Here is a 21,195-nt window from a genome sequence, read left to right on the forward strand (position 1 = left end):
TGAAGCAGAGTTGGTTCTCTTTAAATGTACAAGTCCTCTTTAAGAGAAGAAAAGCCAGGAGGGCTGAGGAGCTTAGATTTATCAGAGGACGGCAGAGATACAGCTGTCGGAAACCAGTGCTCTCACTTGTGCAGATGTTTCTGTGCTGTTTATAGAGTCAGTGGGACACTGCACTGAGCACAAACCTCGCTGGAATCTCAGAGATTGTCATGAGAATCTTCCTGGACCTTGGCAAAGAGACAGACATGATGTTCTAGGTTTTAGAGTGATTGAGAATCTTCTTCTCTTCCAAAATACCAGCTGCTGCTAGAGGCTGAGTAAGAGCAAACCGGCCACTGCGCAGTGCAAAGTTGGATCTGGTTTTGCATTTTAATTTTGCATTTTGTCAGAGAAGCGCTTTCCCAGGTCCACTCCGAGCCATGTACTAAAAAGTCCAACGAGCAATAAAAGGCGGTCTGCATGTTCCAGTAAATGGTAAGCTAGAAAGTATTGTAGGTGAAAAGAAGAAACGTTTTGCATTTGTTAGTGCGCATGTTCGTATTCAACAAAGAGCGGATCTGAAAATACGTCTATTTATGAGTATGCACAAAAAAAAAAAATATTCTCAGTTAATGTCACCTGCTAATGATATAGTCATTACTGACAACTAGAGATGCTTGGGCTCAATTTTCTGAAAACCGAGCCCTCCCGAACTTAGTGGATCCGAGTAAGCTCGCGAGCCGGCTCGGTATCTCTGCGCATCCTCGGGTCTGAATCGAGGCAAATCATCATTGTTGCGTTGTCAGATCTCGCCGGTTTTGGATTCCATAAGTACCTCCCTCCCAGGAGATCCAGTGACATAGCTCACATAGAAACAGGAGGGGTAGCAGTGTCCTTGTCACTTGACAAAAATTGACTGGAAATGACTGGAAATTAATGTTATTGAGGTTAATAATGTAACGGTGAAAAAAGAGCCAAATTATTTGATTTTAATTAAACAAAAATAGGGATTTTAGAAAAAATAATCTGGATCCAAAACCAAAATACAAGGGTCAGTGAACATCTCTACTGACAACACATTAAAAGATAAAAACAAATTGGTTTTTACTTCCCCATAAAATACATATATTAAGATGTTATTAATGTCTACTGTACATAAAATACATTGTTACAGTTGGTCCTGATTGCAGACACATGTTATAGCTGTATACACAGCTGTCATCACTAGTAATCGGCACTTACACCTGATCTGTAGTTGCAGGAAGTGATACGACAGAAATTGCGTAACTTAGAGATGGCCAGAGCTTGAATCAGGCACTGCTACGTGCGCTCCAGCTTGGCACACCCTTAGTGTACATAGACTACGTGCATACGTCCAGTCCCCTCCCAGTTCCGTACATAACATCGTAGGCTGTACTAAGGGTCCTTTGCGCTCGTAGATGAATTGGACGTTGCTGTGTTCTCTGGTGTATGCTCCAGTTCTGGGCTTTCGCAGAGTAATTTTAAGCAAAATACGTCGCTTATCACCATGTATGTTCCTTAATGAAGGCCCTTGAAGTTTTGCACATTTGCACCTTCTCAGGAGCTTCCACCTCTCGCCACACTTAGGCGCACTCCTGGCGAGGCGTCTCCTACAACAGCAGGGCAAGGATGGACTTTGAATACTGCTGGGTGGACCAATCAGACGCAGCAATGCGAAACCAAAGCAGAATTGATCTATAATAACTTCTCTACACCATAATAAAGTTTTGGTTCTCTGTCCGTAGCGCCCAGTTATCACTACAATGTATGTGGTCACTCTGTGCAGCTTTGGTCACCGTTTAATGGCTGTAATCTGAGTCACAGCACCTGTACAGCACTTTACGTTTGGTCATCTGAGGGTTACGGCTCCTCTGTCCACTTGTCTACAGACATCTGACCTGTTAGTCCTGCAGGACACTGAGCAGCTGTCAGTCATATGACACCTGCCGTCAGTCAATACTCCAACTGCTTCCATGCTACCAATTTACTCAAAAAAAATATTGTGGAGAAATATGAGCGTCTCTAAGGTTACAGAAATACAACGAGTCCATCTGTTTCATGTAAAGAATGTTTGTTTTTTGTGCAATTGTCTTTAGTGCCATTGATAAAGTAATTCACAGTAAGTGAAGATCAGAATCTCAGCTATGTAACCCAAGTTCCCAGTTCAACCACTTCAGTTTGTATTCATCCCTGCAGCGCTCACATGTATGTATGTGGAGCTCTCGCCTCTCTGATGTCATTGTTGAATGGTATAGCCCCCAGCTGGCTGAGCTGAGAGTTCCCCTCTCCCACTGCAAGCTAGAGAGCGATGCAGACACTCCTCTCTCCCTCTCCTGTGGACATAGCGTATATGAAAAGTCAGCTTATTTTAGGAGCGCATACATCTCTTTGATGCTGCTGAGGGAATCTTCCTAACAGCCCACTGGTGAGTGACAAATCCCCTGGATTTTGCAAGTAAAATGCCTTTCGCTGGAGTAGTACAAAACTGTTTTAGATCTGAGAAATAAAATGTATTGTTTATTTAGTATATTAGTTGTAGAAATGTCATTAACATTGGTTTCAAACTTCTCTCAGGAGTCTGACTTTTTCGAGTGATACAATGTTTAGAGAGAGAGGGTTGGATCCTTCAGATACTATAGGAGCTTTGTTACATTTCATCTCTAGAATGTTCACATATTAGATATTGTCTGTTCTATTTGTTCAGTGGTTTCCTGGCTAATCCCCACTATTGTGTTGCTTTAGTGGGTAGTTGTGCATGAGCTACAAACTCGAGACTCCCTGAGACTGGCAGTGCGTGCTTGGACTTATAGTTCCACAACAGCTAAAGATCTTACAGGTTGCCCATGTCAGTGGTTAACAGCCTGTTGTGGGACTTGTAGTGCTACAGCTGTGGGAATGCCACAGGCTGGCCACTTGTATGGATGACAGGTAATGCTGGGACTTGTAGTTTTACAGCAGTTGGAGATCCATGAGTTGACCGTCACTAAGGGTGGCAAGGTGTGCTGGAACTTGTAGTGCCACATCAGCTGGGAGTTACGGGTTGCCCACGCTTGCTCTGCCAGCCCCAGTTTCAGACGTACACCAGAGAGGAAAGTGTTCATGGATGGAACAAAGTTGTCATATCCCAAATAACAAGTTACTTTGTAGACGGCATGTAACACAACCCTCTCTAGATCCCGTTCTCTATGTTGACTAGTGACAGGGACACTCATTAGAGATGGGATTAATCTGCTTAACCAGATCCTGACTGAGGCAGTAATCGCAATGTCCGTCTATTAAGCCTCTGCTTTGACAGTTTTCCATTTATCCCTCTGTAACGTTTCCACTTAGTGTGTAAACCTCTCAGTCCCCAGCCTGGTCCTACATGTGTTTGGATAGGTAGGAAGTAAAGCATCGGTCTTCAGACTTCACTGCTTATTTGTACCCTGGTGCTTACTGCGGTGGGGGCTGCGAGAGGGGGGAATTTTCTGCTTTGCGTGAGAACAATACCTGACGGGTCTGAGCCTTTGAAAGGGAACCTGACGAGAGATTTATACGTTAGTCACGTTTTCCTGAAAGCCGTGAAGCTCATTACTTCACCTGTCTCCCATCACGACAGGACTAGTTCACAGATTAGTTTGTTGTGCAGAGACCAACACTCAGATTATCTATAACCGTGATAGAAGATGACTGTAGGAAAGGGATACAGGAAGCAAGAGGGAGAATTTCAGCATCATATAAATAATGGAGATTTGTCATCATTCTGGATAAAACTTAACCAGTGTAATAACCCAGAGAACTGGATGATATGTCATATGATTCTAATAAATAATATTGAGTAACATGACTTAAGAGGGCATGGACTAGACGGGTCTGTATGTTGTGCCTTCTCCGTAGTCCTGCCGTGTATGGAAGAAGACAGTTGAGCTCTTATTACATGTGTACACTATTTGTGCTATATTTATGACACATTATTACCAAACTATTAGCCCACTCGTCACTTGGAAGGGGTGGAAACCACATGACAGCTGGTGGACTAAAGTAGATTGGAGGCATTCACATGTAATTCTCTTTCCATTCTGAAGTCTCCTGTTGGAGCTGTGAGCTGTGATCTTGTAGATAGCAACAAGTGGTGACATAGGGTGGACTGGGGATCACCTATGTATCAGCCACTTGAGACTGCTACTGTACTGACCATCACCGCTGTCTTGTTCAGCAAGTTCTAATCAGAGACCATTATGGGAACGGTCAGTACTTAGGGCAATGTTTTTGTTTGCCAAAGGCCGGCTTGGGCAGCCTGTGGCGTTCTTGCTGTTGTGAACTACTAGTTCCATAATACACTGTCAGCCGGAGACACCCACAGACTGCCGACCTCTGGCTCAAGGTAACCATGTATTGCGGTCACCTGATTTATCTGTCTGTCTGCCTTGATGTACTCGGTAAACAGTTCCCACCCTTTTGTGTCACATGACTCATTTTCAAGGTGTTCCATAGCGCATAATTGTCCCAACAAACCCAGGTATGAGGACTCACTCGTGCAATTTGTTTTATTTAGTAATATAGAATGTTCTTACTTTGAAACAAGCAAAAAGGTGTCGAATAGGTGTCACAATAACTTACTTTTAGTACTACAGCACCATATAGCTCGTATGTCATAGACGGGATTGGGGGGGTAAAATAAAAGTAAGTGGCCCAAGCACTTTTAGCAGAGTCCTGCATATGGACAATAGGTGGGGCTAAAGCCATGCGGGCGTGGATGTGTTAGCTCTGATGTCGTTGTACACAACCAATAAAATATGAGTACATTGCTAGATCAAAGAGCTGTAATCAAATAAGCCAGATCCCTATCTGACGTGCATTCAATGCAGAACCTATTCCAGTAACCTACATACAATACAGAGCACATTCTAGTGATCCATGTACAACATAGAGCGCATTCTAGTGCTTCATGCACAAAATAGAGCGCATTCTAGTGATCCATGTGCACCAGAGCGCATTCTAGTGACCTGTGTACGCAATAGAGTGCATTCTAGTGGCCTGTGTGCAAAATAGAGTGCATTCTAGTGGCCTGTGTACAAAATAGAGCGCATTCTAGTGGTCTGTGTACAAAATAGAGCGCATTCTAGTGATCCATGTACAAAATATAGAGCTCATTCTAGTGAACTGTGAACAATACAGAGAACATTCTGATGATCCATATACAGTAGAGCATTCTAGTGACCCATACACAATACACAGAGCATTCTAGTTATCACTATATAATGCTGGCCCTGTTTTGTAGGCCACTTTACAATTCAGTTCCCCAAATATCTGGTAGCTTTGCTTATACAACACAGACCGTCCACTTTTTAACAGCTTTGCAATGCACACTCAAATGTATTACTGGCTCTGAGCTCTCCAGACTAGCTGGAGATGAAGTTTGGATATCACAGGAATCATACTGCAGAGTGTTAGGAGGTCCTGACACAGTGATTGGTCGACCGTGTCGGCCAATCAGAGTCCTGGGAGCCATCAACTGGGTATTTAAACAGTTTGCTTGGCTGACCATGGATCCCTGTGGAAAATGCCCCTCCCTAATGCCCTGCCCCTTAAGTGAGCTCACCCAGATGGTGAAAATCTCAACAAAGAGCCACAGTTGTTATTATCATCCGTCGTTATATAGTGCCAACAGATTCTGTAGTGATGTACAATCAGAGAATGTTACTCCGGCACATCAGTCCTCCCACACTTCCCTTCCACAGAAGCACACACACCAGGGCCACTTCACCTACCAGTATTCCTTTGGGCATGCAAACACAGGGTGAACATACAAATTCCATGCAATGCTAACCACTGTGCCACCATTGGTGGGCAGGTACATTTCTGTGTGGCAGTGACCATATACCTGCGTGCCAGCTGTGGAGCAGACCATGCAGTGCGAGGCTGCGACAGATCTGCTCTCCGTGAGTTGCGTGAGTGCTTCGAGCCCGCTGCAGTGTATTTGCATTCTTAAGCTGAAAGCATTTAGCAGAAATCGTACAGCTGAATGCAATGTTATTGTTACACGGATTAAGTGTAATGCAATCTATCTATCTGTTTATGCAAGCGACATGCACGCTCTGTGATGTCCGTCATCAGGAGAAATGACTGAGAAAGTGCAGTCACACAGAGGAAACCGTGCCAGAACTAGACACGTACTGGTTTCTGCAGCCACATATACTGTAGCCATGTGTAACTATAAAGCCATAGAGCTTGTAACTCTCATAAACTGTTTCTTTCTGCTGAGTACTCTTAGTCCTGTCTTCATAACGGGTTGTTCTCATAGTAGCTTCCAACATGCTGATGTAGCTTCTAACTTCACGTTAATGAGTTTGCAATTTGTAGTCTCGGCTTTTAAATCTCATGATATTAATCGTTCAGAAAACACAGTGCTGCTGTGCTGGAGAGTTATCCCTCTGAAATCTCAACGGTTTACTTAGCATTTCCTGCCCTAAATCACCTAAGATAAATAAATAGATTTCCATAATAGTAATTAATCAGTCATCTCATTATAGTCAGTAGATGCAATCAATCGCTTGAAGTTTATCCAACGCGATTAAACGACGCCATTGAGCAACTGAAGAACTAACTGGCTATTAAATCTGGCTTGTGTAGATCACCTAGGAAACAAGCTGTTGTACAATGGACAATCCATGATGAGCGATTAATCACCTGTTATTTATGGATTGTAAGTCGCCCCTGCAGCCGCGGCCTTATAGTAGTTTGTGGCGTTTTGTGCACCTTTAAGGCCGTTTTTTGTCTGGTACGGACAATATTAACTTGTTCACAGCGATTTCACATCTCACCTCCCTTACCTGACCCATAGCAGCGCATGTGACTCAGTGATTGGTTTAAAAGTTTTAGTGCTTGCTATTTATCAGGTGAGTGTGAGATGTGGAGGTGAGGGGAAGGTGGAGGGAGCGGTTGGGTTGTTTCCTATTCTACAAAGTGCACATTTGACGTTAAAACTAAACAAAAACTTTCAGTTTACACTAATCTTAATTGGGTTGTCTGAGATGTTAAGTGGTTCTCACAATATCTCCGGACCCTTACACACACACACACACACACACACACACTTACACACACACACACACACCCTTACACACTTACACACACTTACACACAGCGACGGGTGTAATATAACACGCTGCCACCTCTCTTTGGAGGCCATCTGAGGTACTGCCAGTAGGCACTGCCATGGAGGTAGTAATTATCTGACCAGAACTCACATTTCATTGAGATTGTGTCCCTGTCTTCCGCAGGTGGTATCACCTGAAATTATTGTGAATCAATGACCTGCGGGCATCAGCATCAGCATTTATTGATATAGCGCCAGCAAATTCTGTAGCGGACATGGAGAACGGATGGCGCCATAGGCAGTTGCTATGCCAATATGGCAAACGGATGTCTTCCAAGCACCATTGGCTTAATAGTCCCCTATAAATACATATTGTGTGGAATAGACCTCACACGGGGTTATAACACCAATTTTGGACTATGCTAATGTTGTCTACAAGCTGATCCAGTGTCAGACACTTGTGAGATCCGTGCAATATGTTGCATCCAGAATCAGGATGACACGGAATTATTGATAGTGTTTGGTAACAGTTGTTTCATGTTACAGCTGAAATTCCTGTTGTCAGAAGAGGAAAGGACATTACTGTAAGATGGACACGTTAGATGATGTTGTCCTTTCTAGAGACTATCTAGAACCCAGGAGTGACCCTCGCATGTCTCCAGAACCTGACCCTTCAGTATCCTCCACAATCTGTAGCTCTGCAGAGATATTTGTCTGGGCAGCTGCAGCCGCAATAGGACGTCTCCTTCACTATTTTTATGTCCCCACTGTCTATTTATACCTCAATTCTATTGATCTGTGCCTGGCTCGTGACACAGAACAAGAGGGGGGAACAGGCTGCATCGCCTCCTCGTCCTGTGCCGCACATTTATTATTTATATCCTCTAATGGATTTGGGATGTGTCCAGCTTTGTATTAAGCAGAAATGCTGGTGTCAGAGATCTCTGGTGCAGGAACATGTTATGTCCTATTATGCTGGGGCTGTGAGATATAGTTATAGGACACATGTAGGGGCTACAGTGGGGAGCAGGAGGATATCTTGTCCCCTGGGCCGGTCCCATACTGGGCTACCTTGGACTGGGTCACTAGGCCACCTGCATTTTTTTCCTTTCTAATGGTCCTAATAGGCTCCGAGTCTCATCCCCTGGGCTAAAATTTACCATCCAGCCCCTGGACACACGCAGACATTAGTGCTACTATTTTTATTACACAGCGCTGTGCAAACTGATGGCCACAATAACGGTCTGTGTTTTGTATTAACCTTTCTAAGAAAAGTAGAGTTATGTTGTGTTTTTTACCTCTGTGGCACAAATCTGTTAAATCCGGAACATTTTATTGCAACGTTTACAGCACGGTGGCTCAGTGGTTAGCACTTCTGCCTCACAGCACTGGGGTCATGAGTTCATTTCCTGACCATGGCCTTATCTGTGAGGAGTTTGTATGTTCTCCCCGTGTTTGTGTGGGTTTCCTCCGGGTGCTCTGGTTTCCTCCCACACTCCAAAAACATACTGGTAGGTTAATTGGCTGCTAACAAATTAACCCTCGTCTGTGTGAGTGTGTGTGTGTGTGTGTGTGTGTGTGTTAGGGAATTTAGACTGTAAGCTCCAATGGGGCAGGGACTGATGTGAGTGGGTTCTCTGTACAGCACTGCGGAATCAGTGGCGCTATATAAATAATTGATGATGATGATTATGTATAATAGGTTTGGGTTATGTTACAATATAATAAACTGTATATTCTTCCAACATAAACCCAGTTAGGGAGATGAGAGATGAGGCCTCTGTAAGCCCTCTAACCTAACCCCGTCACATACTGCCAGGAGGAAGGGACGTTATTCCCACATATTAAGGGGCGTCTTGTCTCACCTGAGCATTAGATCAGTAAGACGTGATTTGTGCATTTGGGTGGGGCCTGGTTTTTGGGAACATACAGTTGACACATTTTGCAAAAATAAATGTGAATCTTGCATTGAAAAAAAGAGACCTAGAAGGGAAAGGAGACAAGTCTATAACAGACATCTAAAGAGGAGGAAACAGAGAAGTATACGGTAATGTCAAGATAGAGCAGGCAGATAGGAATAAGAGAAATCTTTTTAATAACAATAAGAAAGTTCATAATGAATGAGGCGGCCAGTAAAGAGCACACAGTGTAAAGGACAGTCGGAAACTCCGAGGAAAGAATGTTCTTTGTACAGTCCGGAGAGCGACCACTGTGATCTAGTTATGCGGAGCGGTGCAAGAAATGGGATTTTATTGTCCGTAGTGAGATAAAGGGCTGGAGAATGAGCATTTTTAACTCCCCATTTCCACCCCACGAAAGGACAGAACTATTGCCCCAACTCTGTGTCGGTAGAGGTGGAGACTCATCCTATAGTTCTGATTGGATGGATCTTGTGCCCTCCAGTTATACTTCAGTAGAGAAGCATTTTTCTACTTGCACTTAATGTAAGTCATAAAAGAGGGTGAAAACCAAAATGTGTCCTTTAATGAAAGGGTTGGTTATAAAGTGGTAGGAGGGTGGACTCGGATGTGACTTTTACATTTTTGCACAGTGCGTCTCCAGATTTTTCTGCCTCTCCGCACTTCTAAATGGTGGAGGCGCCTCCCGAGATCGGCGTAGGTCTGCGTCTGATGGGTGAACCGGCGCAAAACGATGGCTTTCATCCAGTGACCGTTCAATGTTATGTTACTTCCATTCCTGCCTTGTCACAGCTCTTCCTAGATACATTGTCTTTCCATTCTACCTTCCTTCTATGCTTTTCATCCACATATCTATACCATTAGGCAGAGTTGATAGTTTCCGTTGCCCTGGGAGACAGCAGAAGGTTGCGGGGTAGATACAAATGCATCCAATGCAGAAAGCTGCACCGTGCCTTAGGCCACCTGTCCTATCCCCATTCTCTGCAGTCTTTATATCCGTGTGCATTGTATTCACATGGAACTGTACTTATTTCAACAAATCAGTCAGTTTTTATAATACAGCTAAATCAAACATGTAAAAGGCCACTATAGGTGACAGCAAGTGACCGCTAGTTTCAGGGTACTCCCAAGAGAACAATCAGAGGAGACCGATTGTGGGATTCTACTGACCCAGAGACTGCACACTCCTCTGCACACTCCTCTGCTACAGGACAGGGATTTACTGACAGCCGTGTGCCAGTTTTTATGGCCCCCCCCCCCCACCCCTATAAAGCATTGGGACGTCTTGTTTCGCCCCTCTCCTGCCGTTGAGTCACACAGCAGCCACTGACAGATCCGCTTATAACTCTGCAATGTGTACATGATCGTGTTGGCACCGTGAAGTCATTTGGGAGGGATGTTTGATGCCATTAAGTTCTTCTCACCTCCACCCCTAAAACATGGTGTGAATCAGCCAGCTCACAGCTTCCCAGAGGGTATAAATATATCCAGTCTTCTGACAGTAAACCCCAGGGAGCAGGGTGTGGCAGAGTGAGTCACATAACACGCTGGATGTGACGGTCCCTGTAAATATACCGTGTGTCTGATTACACACAGCGTTAACAGGGTTTAATGCCATCTCTGTTAAGTCTATGAGGCAGAGATGTCCAGCTGGTGCCCTGCACATCCTCAGTACCTCGTACCTCGTACCTCAGTGACGTCACTGCTTCCTAGTGAATTGATAAGTTGTATATTGCAGTCATAGTTATTGTGGGCCGAAATCATTCCTGGAAATTCAGCCTAATGATTCGCTAGGGGCTACTGACATCACTGAGACATGAGGCACTGATAGCTCATGCCTCAGAGATGATGCAGCATGATACATTTTATGTTATTCACTATTTCCTAGCACACCATTTTCTCTGCATGTTATAGAACTATTACATTATATAACATATAAATAAAACTTGTTGGCTTTCAGTCATGGGCATCACATTTCCCATCCCATTAAAATAGCTTTAAGAAAAAACCTCTGTGTTCTAGAACCACCGAAAAAATATAAAAATAGGTTTATCTTAATGGCATATTTAACGATTTATTTTATATATGTTCTCTGAAATCCAAAGTACAAAATTGTTGCATCTTTTGTTTCACGGATCTGTGCCTTACGTCTGCCAATTAACTATTTTGCAAATATGTAACTGAGAGGTTAACATTTCCAGTTAGGTGTTATCGGGATAAAAAAAGCAAAACATAAAAAAACTTGAACCACTGGGAGATCTGAGCAGATCAGAGCTCATCTCTGTGAGTCACATTTCTGTTTGTGGAGTCAGCCGATAATTGATTTCCATATGTTTGTGTACCGTGCTCCAAAACGCCATTACCCGATGCATTAAAACAAGCTGTTGTTGACGTCTCAAGTTAATCTTGGTAGGCTAGAGTGCTTGGATCGGGAACAAACTCCTGTGGGATTGAAGTGATGGGGTTTAAATTAACAATTATATTAGATTTATGACCTGACATTTGTTTTGATGAATAATTTTAATGCCTTTGTTCTGCAGTTGGAATTGTTATCAGAGTTGAAGAGAAGGTCTTTGTGGTTTCATTGAGTAGATATTTTGGCTCTATTACGTCCCGTTGGATATTATAAGAGCTTTTGAACAGTAGAAATGTCGATATTAATGTGTCACATCAATGACATCCATCGAAATACTAGAGTGATAATCTTCTATTTCTTTTTCTTTATAGAGGTTGGACATACGCAAGGTCCTTTGGACGGAAGTTTGTATGCCAAGGTGAAGAAGAAAGACTCGACAAACGGAAGTACCAGCACAGTAAACGCCAGTGGCATCCCTCTGTCTGCTGCCCCCAACCATATAGAACACACCTTGTCGGTGAGCAGTGACTCGGGCAATTCAACCGCTTCAACGAAAACCGACAAAACAGATGAGCAGGCGGCCAACGCAGCCTCTAACCAAGGGTTGACGCCCGAGGAAAAACAGGAGCTTGAACGGCTTCTCAGCGGCTTTGGCTTAGACACTGACGCACAGATGCACAACTTAAATCCAGGCACGTCTCTAACAAACGCCATGCTGCATGTGGTCCCCGCACAGGTTCACGTCAACGGGAACAGCATGTCCCCACCGGCTGAACGAGAGACAGACATTCTGGACGATGACCTGCCCAACCACGATGGCCACAGTGTTGGGAGTTTGGGTACAATGTCTTCTTTTGACGGTACCCCTAATGTAAGCGAGACTGGTTACCATGAGTCTCCTCATATCAACATGTCCTTAACCAATGGGCCAACTACCATTAATGGTGTAGATAAGCTGCATAAATATGGCTTCCTTGGTAAGGAGACTCTGATTAATGGTGTATACCCATATAACAACCAGAACTTAAAAAACACCAGTATCCCTCATGCCCAAGAGATTGGTCATCAAATGAGGCCTTCAGTATCTGCCCAGGATCATCTGTCCACTTATCAAGTCAACCAACCAGCAATATCCAGTTGGGGACAACCTCAACCAGAAACATTGACACAAAAGCACTTATACTATTATGACCCAAACGGGATGTACCGTTCTCAGTCCTACACATCTGCAGAACCGGGAAAATATGAAACCAACTCACAAATGCCTCAAGCACCAGCCAGAAGCGTGAGCAGCAGGGAGGCCGTACAGAGAGGTCTTAATTCATGGCAACAGGGTGGAAGCCGACCACCCTCCCGTCAGCAGAATGGTTCACCAGAGAATCAAAGTATCACCCCGACGCCACAACCAAGCACTTTTCAAACTGTTTCTCAAAGCCACAGTATTCCCGAGTTCCCCAAGATGGCCTCGCAGAAAGAGATCGAGCAGTCTATTGAAGCACTTAACATGCTAATGTTGGACCTTGATCCTTCATTCTCACAGATGCACAAGTCACAGAGTGTACCGGTGGCTCGTAAAGATGACAGAACTATGCCGGTAACTGGGTCACATTCTGCCCAGCCAGCTCTGGAAATCTTCAGCCAGCCGTCTCCACAGGTGGCACCCGAAAGACAAGGCAGCTCTTATGCCATCACGTCACCTGGCACCCTGCCCGCTGCTCTTGTTAGTCAGCCTCGCACAAATGTAGAGCAAGGTCCTAGAGCATATCTGTCTGGAGGATACGAACCCGTGCGGCCAGCCGAGACAACCAGGCCTTTGAATGAGTACAGAGAGCCGTATTCATCAGGAACCTATTCTCCTTATGGTTATCAGAACCAGCAGCCTCCTTCGGCCTTGGTGAGAAGTTACAGCTACGGGACAAGCAGTAACGCGTCTCCAACTTCTATCCCACCTTTATCCGCCTTCATGCAAAGCAGCCCACAGCAAACAGCCGTAACATCACCCGTACCGTCTGCTGTCACGGCCCAACCTCAGCTTCCCACCAGAGAGGTCCCGGAGGATGAGCACTATAATCTGGAAGGTCTTGTTGCTCACAGAATCGCAGGTAAATAACAATGTACTGCCACGTTCTAGAACAGTCTTAATTCTGTTTTATCTACGGTGAGTTTGGCGTTAAGACGCAGAACTCAGAAACGCCAAAAAATAGAAGGGATTGAATTCACACAATAAGAAAATGATTTGTTAGTTAGAGTACAGCGGAGGCAGACACTTTATGGATTGGACCAATGTGGTTGGCTGTTTTGTCACCATGGCAACAGCCATCGCGTGGTCAGTATGAGAATGCAGCCAATCGGTTATTAGGAACCTGTTACGTCGCTGATTCTTCTAAAAAAAAACATATAGAATAGATCGCTCCTGCAGAGCGTTCAGTATTGAAGATAGAAGTAAAAAATGGAATTTAAAAAAACGTACATACCTACTATTATTATTTTATTCATTATGACCCCAATTAATTAGCATAATCTGTAAATAATCTACAATAAAAAAACACGTTATCCCTGTAAACATTACGAGGCGTAGAATAAACATATCAATTTATTTATAGGGTTACACTAATTGTATAAAGTTAGAGGCTGTACCATGGTTAAATGCTTGTACCATGTAATCTCTAAATTGAAAAAATTATTATATTTATGCTGATATGCCTGTAAAAGGAAGTACAGCTTGTCCCGAAGAGGCTGTTAGATGATGACACGTGTCCTCACACCACCCTCCACGTTAGTCAGTGTGTGGTAACTGCCATCATTTGTCATTTAAACATTGTTATGGTTACTGAATACCCAGGCTAAATATTTGCATGGTCGGTATACAGAACGTGGTCATTGCAGATCATGTTTGGAATCCACTGACCACAGACAGTGTGTTGGCCAAACTCACATTGCACCCAGCCTCTTCCTAGACCTGTTCCCTGTCGTCATACATGTACGTGATGCGAAAGCTTCTGGTCGTCTCACACGAACACCTCTACATGCTTGTAGGTTACACACACCCAGGAACAAACATTGTATTGTTCTTATTATCTTAACATATCTCTCTCTTCAGTCTATTTCAATCATATTTGAATCATCATTAAATGCCTCCCACAATGCAGCATACATATATTAATGCAAATATTATTACCTTTTATGTAATAAGTTGCTGAAAGTTTTGCATCGTTTGTAAATGTTACTGAATCTTATCTAATGTTCAAATAAGTTATTAGTATACAGAGGTAGGACTAAGAAAGAAAACTATTATAAATCGTATGATGAGTATTTAAAAAATATCAGGAGGAAAATAGAAGATAGAAATACAACAAGAGGGATCTGTATTTATCACCTCCTCTGAGGTTATCTGCTTTGACTGACTATGTGCTTGTCGCAAATACTCAGCTGAATAAAGATTTATTAAGAAAAATCTGTACTAGGAGGTCTGAATGGTCTCATATCCAAAAAAGGATTAGAGTCTTTCAGTAAGTACAGTGGAAATCCCCGTATCTAGATCTTAAAAGGGAATTCCATAAGGCAACAGTTAAAGAAAACTTAAAGCCACTATTTGACAATAATATAAATATATCAAAGGCAGATTGTTACTTAGCTATATAATATACATATAGTAACTGTAGTGTTTATACTAATTATGTCCATGCTCTCTCTCACTCCTCTGCAGCAGTTTGCCATGTGAGGGAGGGGGCTTCTGAATAGGCAGAGAGTGAGTGATAGCTTGGCAGGCTTGATGTGTAGAACAACACAGTGTAGATTGGTTGAGTAATATACAGAGGCGGGGCCAGTGATTCCATAGTCTAAGCTTCTTGACCTGCAATAGATCCAATCAGAACACTGCCCTACAGATATGGGCGGAGCTTAAGCTGTCTGTAAGAGTGCAGGGGTAATACTGCCCGATTAACACCTTCATAGTTCATATCTGGATGTTTCAGTTGCAAGGAAACTATACATGTGTGTTACTAGGTGCTATCATCTCTCCCCCTCTTTAAGTTCTAATGACACCATTGTAGGTATCATGCTTTTTACTACTGTCCATGAAGAGATCTAATCATTAACTATTATTTCTATAGACTACAAATGCAACAGCGACACCTGTAGGCCAGAAAGAGGTACTGCATTCATATAGAAAAAATCAGACTGAAGATGAGCATAACAATGTAAAAAATGATCTCATATAATGACAATACAGTATGATTGTTTCATTAGACAGTAAAAATGCTCTTTGCATCCACAAACAATGGAGGTACAATTTTGTGGAGATAGCAACTTTATATTTCTCTATGAAGCAATGACCTCGGTAGTTGCTGGTGAACTGATAGGCTGCATTCTCAGTGATACTGGTTGATCTGTGTATGTAGGTGACAGGCAGACCCTGTACATGATAACACCTAAGAACTCCTGCTGAATAGTACAGAGAGAGACAAGAATATAACGGGCCCTGACGACTTGTATGGAATCTATCTACTCAGCAGCGGGGGTAGAATTATTCCTTCTGTATTTAGCTGTTGCTGCGCAGTTTATGTGCTAGGAAGCGGAGCGGATATATATATACCCTCCCGATCTGAGACCCTGAAATACGATACTGCGGCATTGGTTACAGTACAATAAATATAACGTACAGCAATTGTCACTAAACTTCAACATGTTACTAAAAAGATAACATTAGGAAAGAAGTCATATTTCATGTAACAATGTTTAAGTTCCATGATTTGTCCAGTTTCTTATTTGCATCAGTTATTATTAACAAGTAACTATTTCTGTGTAGCAGAAATGATCATCATTGTACAAATGATACTTTTATATTGACCAGCAAATAATGTCTTTTATAACCATTAGTCTGTTATATTAGGCTTATATCATATTTTAATGACATTATTGCCACCAAGTAAATGTAACATTATAAATAAATTCATCACAACAAGAAGCAGCCGTTTCGGAGACCTTAGTTGAAGGAGCCTAAAAACAACTGAAACGTGACCTTGTTTATATTAGTTATAAGAATATTCAAGACATGTGTGGATAAGACAGCGTTTTAGTGCATACTTTATCACCAGGGCAGGACCCAGTACAGGCAGAAGTTACGCACTTAATGAAGGTCAAATATGAAGTTTTAGGAGGGTCCAACATTGCACAAAAGCCATCGTTGTTCTTGTTTGTAACATCCAAGTCCTGGATGGTCTTATGGGAACTGTTTCTCCAATCAGGTGTTTATAAATTCCTTAGTTTAAATTGTGCTGTATTTTCAGTAGACAATATTTTCATACAATATTTTGCCCAATACAAGTCGTTTAGGTGCTTCCCCATAAGGGACCTAGAAGCTTTATCGTCAGCAGCATCCATAGATCACACTGAGGAGATCAAATAAGGTTGAAACAGCGATCTACAAATGTTGACTCTGCATCCGTTTTGTTTCTGTATGAAATAGCAGCACAGTTGGGATGTGGTCTAAGTGTTGCAATCTACAAATGAAAGAATTAAAAACTTAATGACATGAGAACTCCATTCTGATGGGCTGCATTGAGAATCTGCTGTTCAGTGCAATCCCCGCACAATGGAGTTTACGTAGCAAGTTCAGTAGATTCTAGGCTGAATTCCCAGGTGCAAGACATTTATGTATATTCTGGCATGATGTGGGTAAAGCTTGTGAATGGATTTTCTAAAAAAAAACAAACAAACAGATTTACAACATATGTGGTTAGTTAGGGTAGGATACGTGGGTATTAACCTCACCTAACTTTTATAACAATTGTAACCGCTTGTATCTGTCCGTCTGTCGGAGAGATGTAGTGTCTTTATATGGGCATCCCACTTGCTGCACATACTTAGACAAATACCTTGTTGTACTAGAACAGATTCCTGCTCACACTGACAAATTCATATCACCCGTGGGCATTACGGAAATTGTAGATGCCAACTTCAGTGTTGCTTACAGGGGGGTTGACAAAAAGAACATATTATTGTAAGGAGAAGGGAAGACTTGTTAGATATGTGGGTCTGCTGTCCCAAATTCAACAAACTCTGCCCCCCCAACCCACACACAGCCACTTTCACTTACCAAATTCCTGTTATACATCAAATGAACTATCAGCTTTTCCTGCAGGTAATCTTAGTAGGATACAACAGGTAAAAAACAAGGTTATGTTTAATGAAACATGTAATTCTTCAGTACAGTCACTACCTGTGTGTGTGCCTGGTAATCTAATACACTTTTAGATATCATCCTATAAATTTCCAATAACACGAGAGGATTCATACAATCACCAATTAGATTATTGAAAGTGTGTGAAGGTGTCGTTAGGATTAATTCTGCATATTCCCAACAATCCAGAGCACAGCTCAGTTACTGTTGTATAAATGTTACCAGACTATAATGCAGGAATCTGGGAGGTTTCTAAAGCTTCAGATCTCTGTAACCACAAACCTCTGAGATGTCACAAATGAGAGATGTTTATTACAAGGATATAAACTGATAAATGTGTCCAATGTACTGAATTTTATAACCATTATTTGTAGGATGAAAATGTTACTAATTGTTTATTTGTATCAACTATTTACTGTATATACCTACAATGATTTATGTTTTCCCTATAGGCCATCTACACTTACATTCATATCTTTACCCAGTTAATAACTCATTTTTTTTTCCCGTTTTTCTTTTTTTCATGTGTCCGTGTTGTATTTGTTTTCTGTCTTTCATTTCCTCTTTCACTTCCTCCATGATCCCTCCATCCATCTGCCAGAGTACAACAGCAAACTACGGAATATCCACAAAAGTATGAACACCCCCCAAACCCCCCCACTTCACCGCCAGCGTTCCTTCACCTTCTCTGGTTTGTCCGCTGCCTCTCATCCGTTCTGCATGGTGTGTTGCGCTCTCTGGCGCGTATTATGGTCTGTGTTTGTATAAGAAGTGTTTACAGGGTCGTTACCGTATGGATTGGCTGCTACGTCAGACCCGAAGACTGTTGTGCCTTGTATCAGTATAACAACACAGACTGTAACTAATCCAACATGTTGGGCGATCAGGAGTGTTCTCTCTGCTTTGGTCGGAGTGCATGGGGTGTTGGTTGTGGCTTCTAACCCGTGTGTTTCCAAGCTGCCAGATCGCACGGGGTGTGGTGCTTGGCTCTCGTGCCGTTGCTGTTGTGTGGGTCTGTTTACAGCATCTGTGTTGGGATTCACTGCATTGAAGTTTGAACTAATGTGCCAAAAACAAGTTTTTATTCCATGTGTGTAAAAGAGTAAAAGCAGTTACTACACGTACTCCGCAATATAAATACTTAGTAGTAGAGCAGTTTATTATTGACTATGGGAAGTGGGATGGAATTAAGTAATATGGCAGTTTCAAGTGAGCAACGTTAATTTGTCCTTTTATCCAAGAAAAGGTGAGGTAATCCATTCCACCTGATACAATGTGTCACAAACAGACTTGTGAGTATTTGTATGACAGGAGGATGAGGAAATGGATGTATCGTGTATTGGAAAGTGCGACTAATTTTACATTTCTCAGGCTAAACTTTTACTACTGATCATACTCAAAATACTTTATAAAATAAAAACAGATAATAATTTATAGTATAAGTAACTACCCCTTTTGCTGAAATACACTTAAAAATACCTGATGCATTAGAGGCCACATAATTCATTGATGGGAGTTTCAGGTTTCAGTTGATTTAAAAATAAATGCACCTGTCTGTTAGAGGTCCCACTGTTGGTTAGTGCATCTCCAAGAAAGAGCTTCATCATGAAGATCAAAGAATATGCCAAGTATAGCCAAGAAAAGGTTATTGAAAAGCACCAACCCAGGGAAGGACAAAGGCTTTTAATATTCTCCAGTGCACTGTTAAGGCCATCATAAAGAAATGGGGAGTATATGGCCCAAATGTGAATTTGTCTAGAACAAGCGGTCCTCCAACACTGAGCATCCGAGCTACGGAAAGAGTCTTTCATAGTAGAGGTGGAATAAACTGCTCATGAGAAAATAGCTCTAACTCGAGGGCGGAAAAAGGAAACTCATTACTGAAGACAACTCATATAAAACGTTAACTAGATAAAGTATGTGGGAGACCATGGCCTTGTGTGGAGTTTGTATGTTCCTCCCGTGTATGCGTGGGATTCCTCCGGGTGCTCCGGTTTCCTCCCACACTGCAAAAACATATTAGTAGGTTAAATTGGCTGCTATCGAAATTGACCCTAGTCTCTGTCTGTGTGTATGTATGTTAGGGAATTTAGACTGTAAGCTCCAATGGGGCAGGGACTGATGTGAGTGAGTTCTCTGTACAGCGCTGCGGAATCAGTGGCGCTAGATAAATAAATGGTGATGATGATGATACCAAGTAACGGAAGATTCTAATGTCTGATGAGGCCAAGATTGAGCTTTTCAGCAGCAGGTGCCATGTTAGGTGCATCAAATAACAACACAATCTCTACCTTGAAGCATGGAGGTGGGATATATATCATCTCTACCTCAGGGACCGAACAGTTAAAATGAAAAACCAGATACAGACAAATACGCTGCAGTCTGCAAGACACCTATAACTTGGGAGAAGATTTGGTAATGACCCAAAGCATTCAGCGAAAGCCACATTGGAGGGTCTTAAATACTAACACATCAACACCATCAAGGGGCTCAGTCAAAGCCCGACCTCAATCTCTGTGGAATGATTTGAGAATTGCTGTTCACCAACGTTCCCCATCCAACCTCAACATTGCAAAGAAGGAGAGAATATTGCAGCATTCAGATGAGCAAAGCTGGTAGAGACCCGGTTAGAGTCACAGCTGTAATTGCAGCTAAAGGAGACTATAATGTATTCAAACAATGGGATGACTACGTTAGTAATCAGTCATTGTGTTTGTTTTATAGAGGTTTTCATTGGACGTTACAGAATATTTTGTGTTGATAAGTGGTAAAAATTCTCCGTTTTGGTTCCATGGTGTAAGAAATTAAAATGTGAGAAATACCAAAAGGAGTGAACGCTCTTCTTCTAGTTTCTGTATGTATCATGTTAATCATGGGTTACAGAAATATATTTCTAGTTGCTTAAATTTTAAAAGTAAAATCCTTTGCTGCGTGACCATGACAGGAGGAGACAGACTCAGCGGACATTCTAGTGTTTAAAACAGGAATTTTTAGGGAAAGTAATGAAGACATAAATTAAGAATTGACTGTTTTAACTCTAAAAAACTTTATTTGAGGGTTTGAAAGTTGTCTGTACTTGTCTACTCTCCTGGAATTCCCGGGATTCTCTCAAATTTCAGGGAGATCTTCAAGCTGAGTAGGTCCCAGATCCCGAGTCATTTCGTCCTGTAGTGGGCGGAGTCTTGATGTCATGTGATGTGAATTGCGTCATCATGACGCAAATTTTGTTGTCACACCCACCACACTTGTCCCTTGGAACTCCCAGACGGAGTGTCCAAAAAGTGGGCAAGTATGAAGTTGTCCCATCCCCGAAAACACAGACGTCTTGTGGGCTAAACCTATATTCGTGAGAGCACAGCCTGACAATGAGGCAGTGATGTCATTGGTTTCTAGTGAATTGATTGGCTGTATTATAATGAATATTGGTTCATTCCACAGAATACCTTCTAAAGGCAGAACCCAGCGTAGGCAACTAATAATTATTCTGTTTGTGCAATTCGCTATTTTCTTACAGAGTCTCCCTCCCATACTTCACTTTATAAAGAGGGAGGGATATTATAGGAACATAGGAGGCAGTACAGTATGTATAACTGAGTTCAGCTTTTTACCAGTTTATGCTGAGTGCTATAGTTTAGGGATATAAAATTAATTGAGAACCCAA

The 21,195-nt window shown here is 42.3% G+C and overlaps 1 protein-coding gene across 14 annotated transcripts in view; it reads left to right on the top strand.

Annotated features, from left to right (window-relative positions):
* Nucleotides 1-21,195, top strand: part of TNS1 (tensin 1) — a 322,456-nt gene that overhangs the window by 272,674 nt on the left and 28,587 nt on the right. For 11 of the 14 annotated variants that reach the window (XM_075181085.1, XM_075181083.1, XM_075181087.1 and 8 more), the window contains 2 exons: nt 11,725-13,455; nt 18,136-18,168. In XM_075181085.1, coding sequence (XP_075037186.1) covers nt 11,725-13,455; nt 18,136-18,168 — 1,764 coding nt within the window. The remainder of the gene's footprint in view (nt 1-11,724; nt 13,456-18,135; nt 18,169-21,195) is intronic. The other 3 variants (XM_075181089.1, XM_075181090.1, XM_075181091.1) reach the window with 1 other exon arrangement.

Source organism: Mixophyes fleayi, chromosome 7 (assembly GCF_038048845.1).
Source record: "Mixophyes fleayi isolate aMixFle1 chromosome 7, aMixFle1.hap1, whole genome shotgun sequence".
Lineage (NCBI taxonomy): Eukaryota > Metazoa > Chordata > Amphibia > Anura > Limnodynastidae > Mixophyes > Mixophyes fleayi.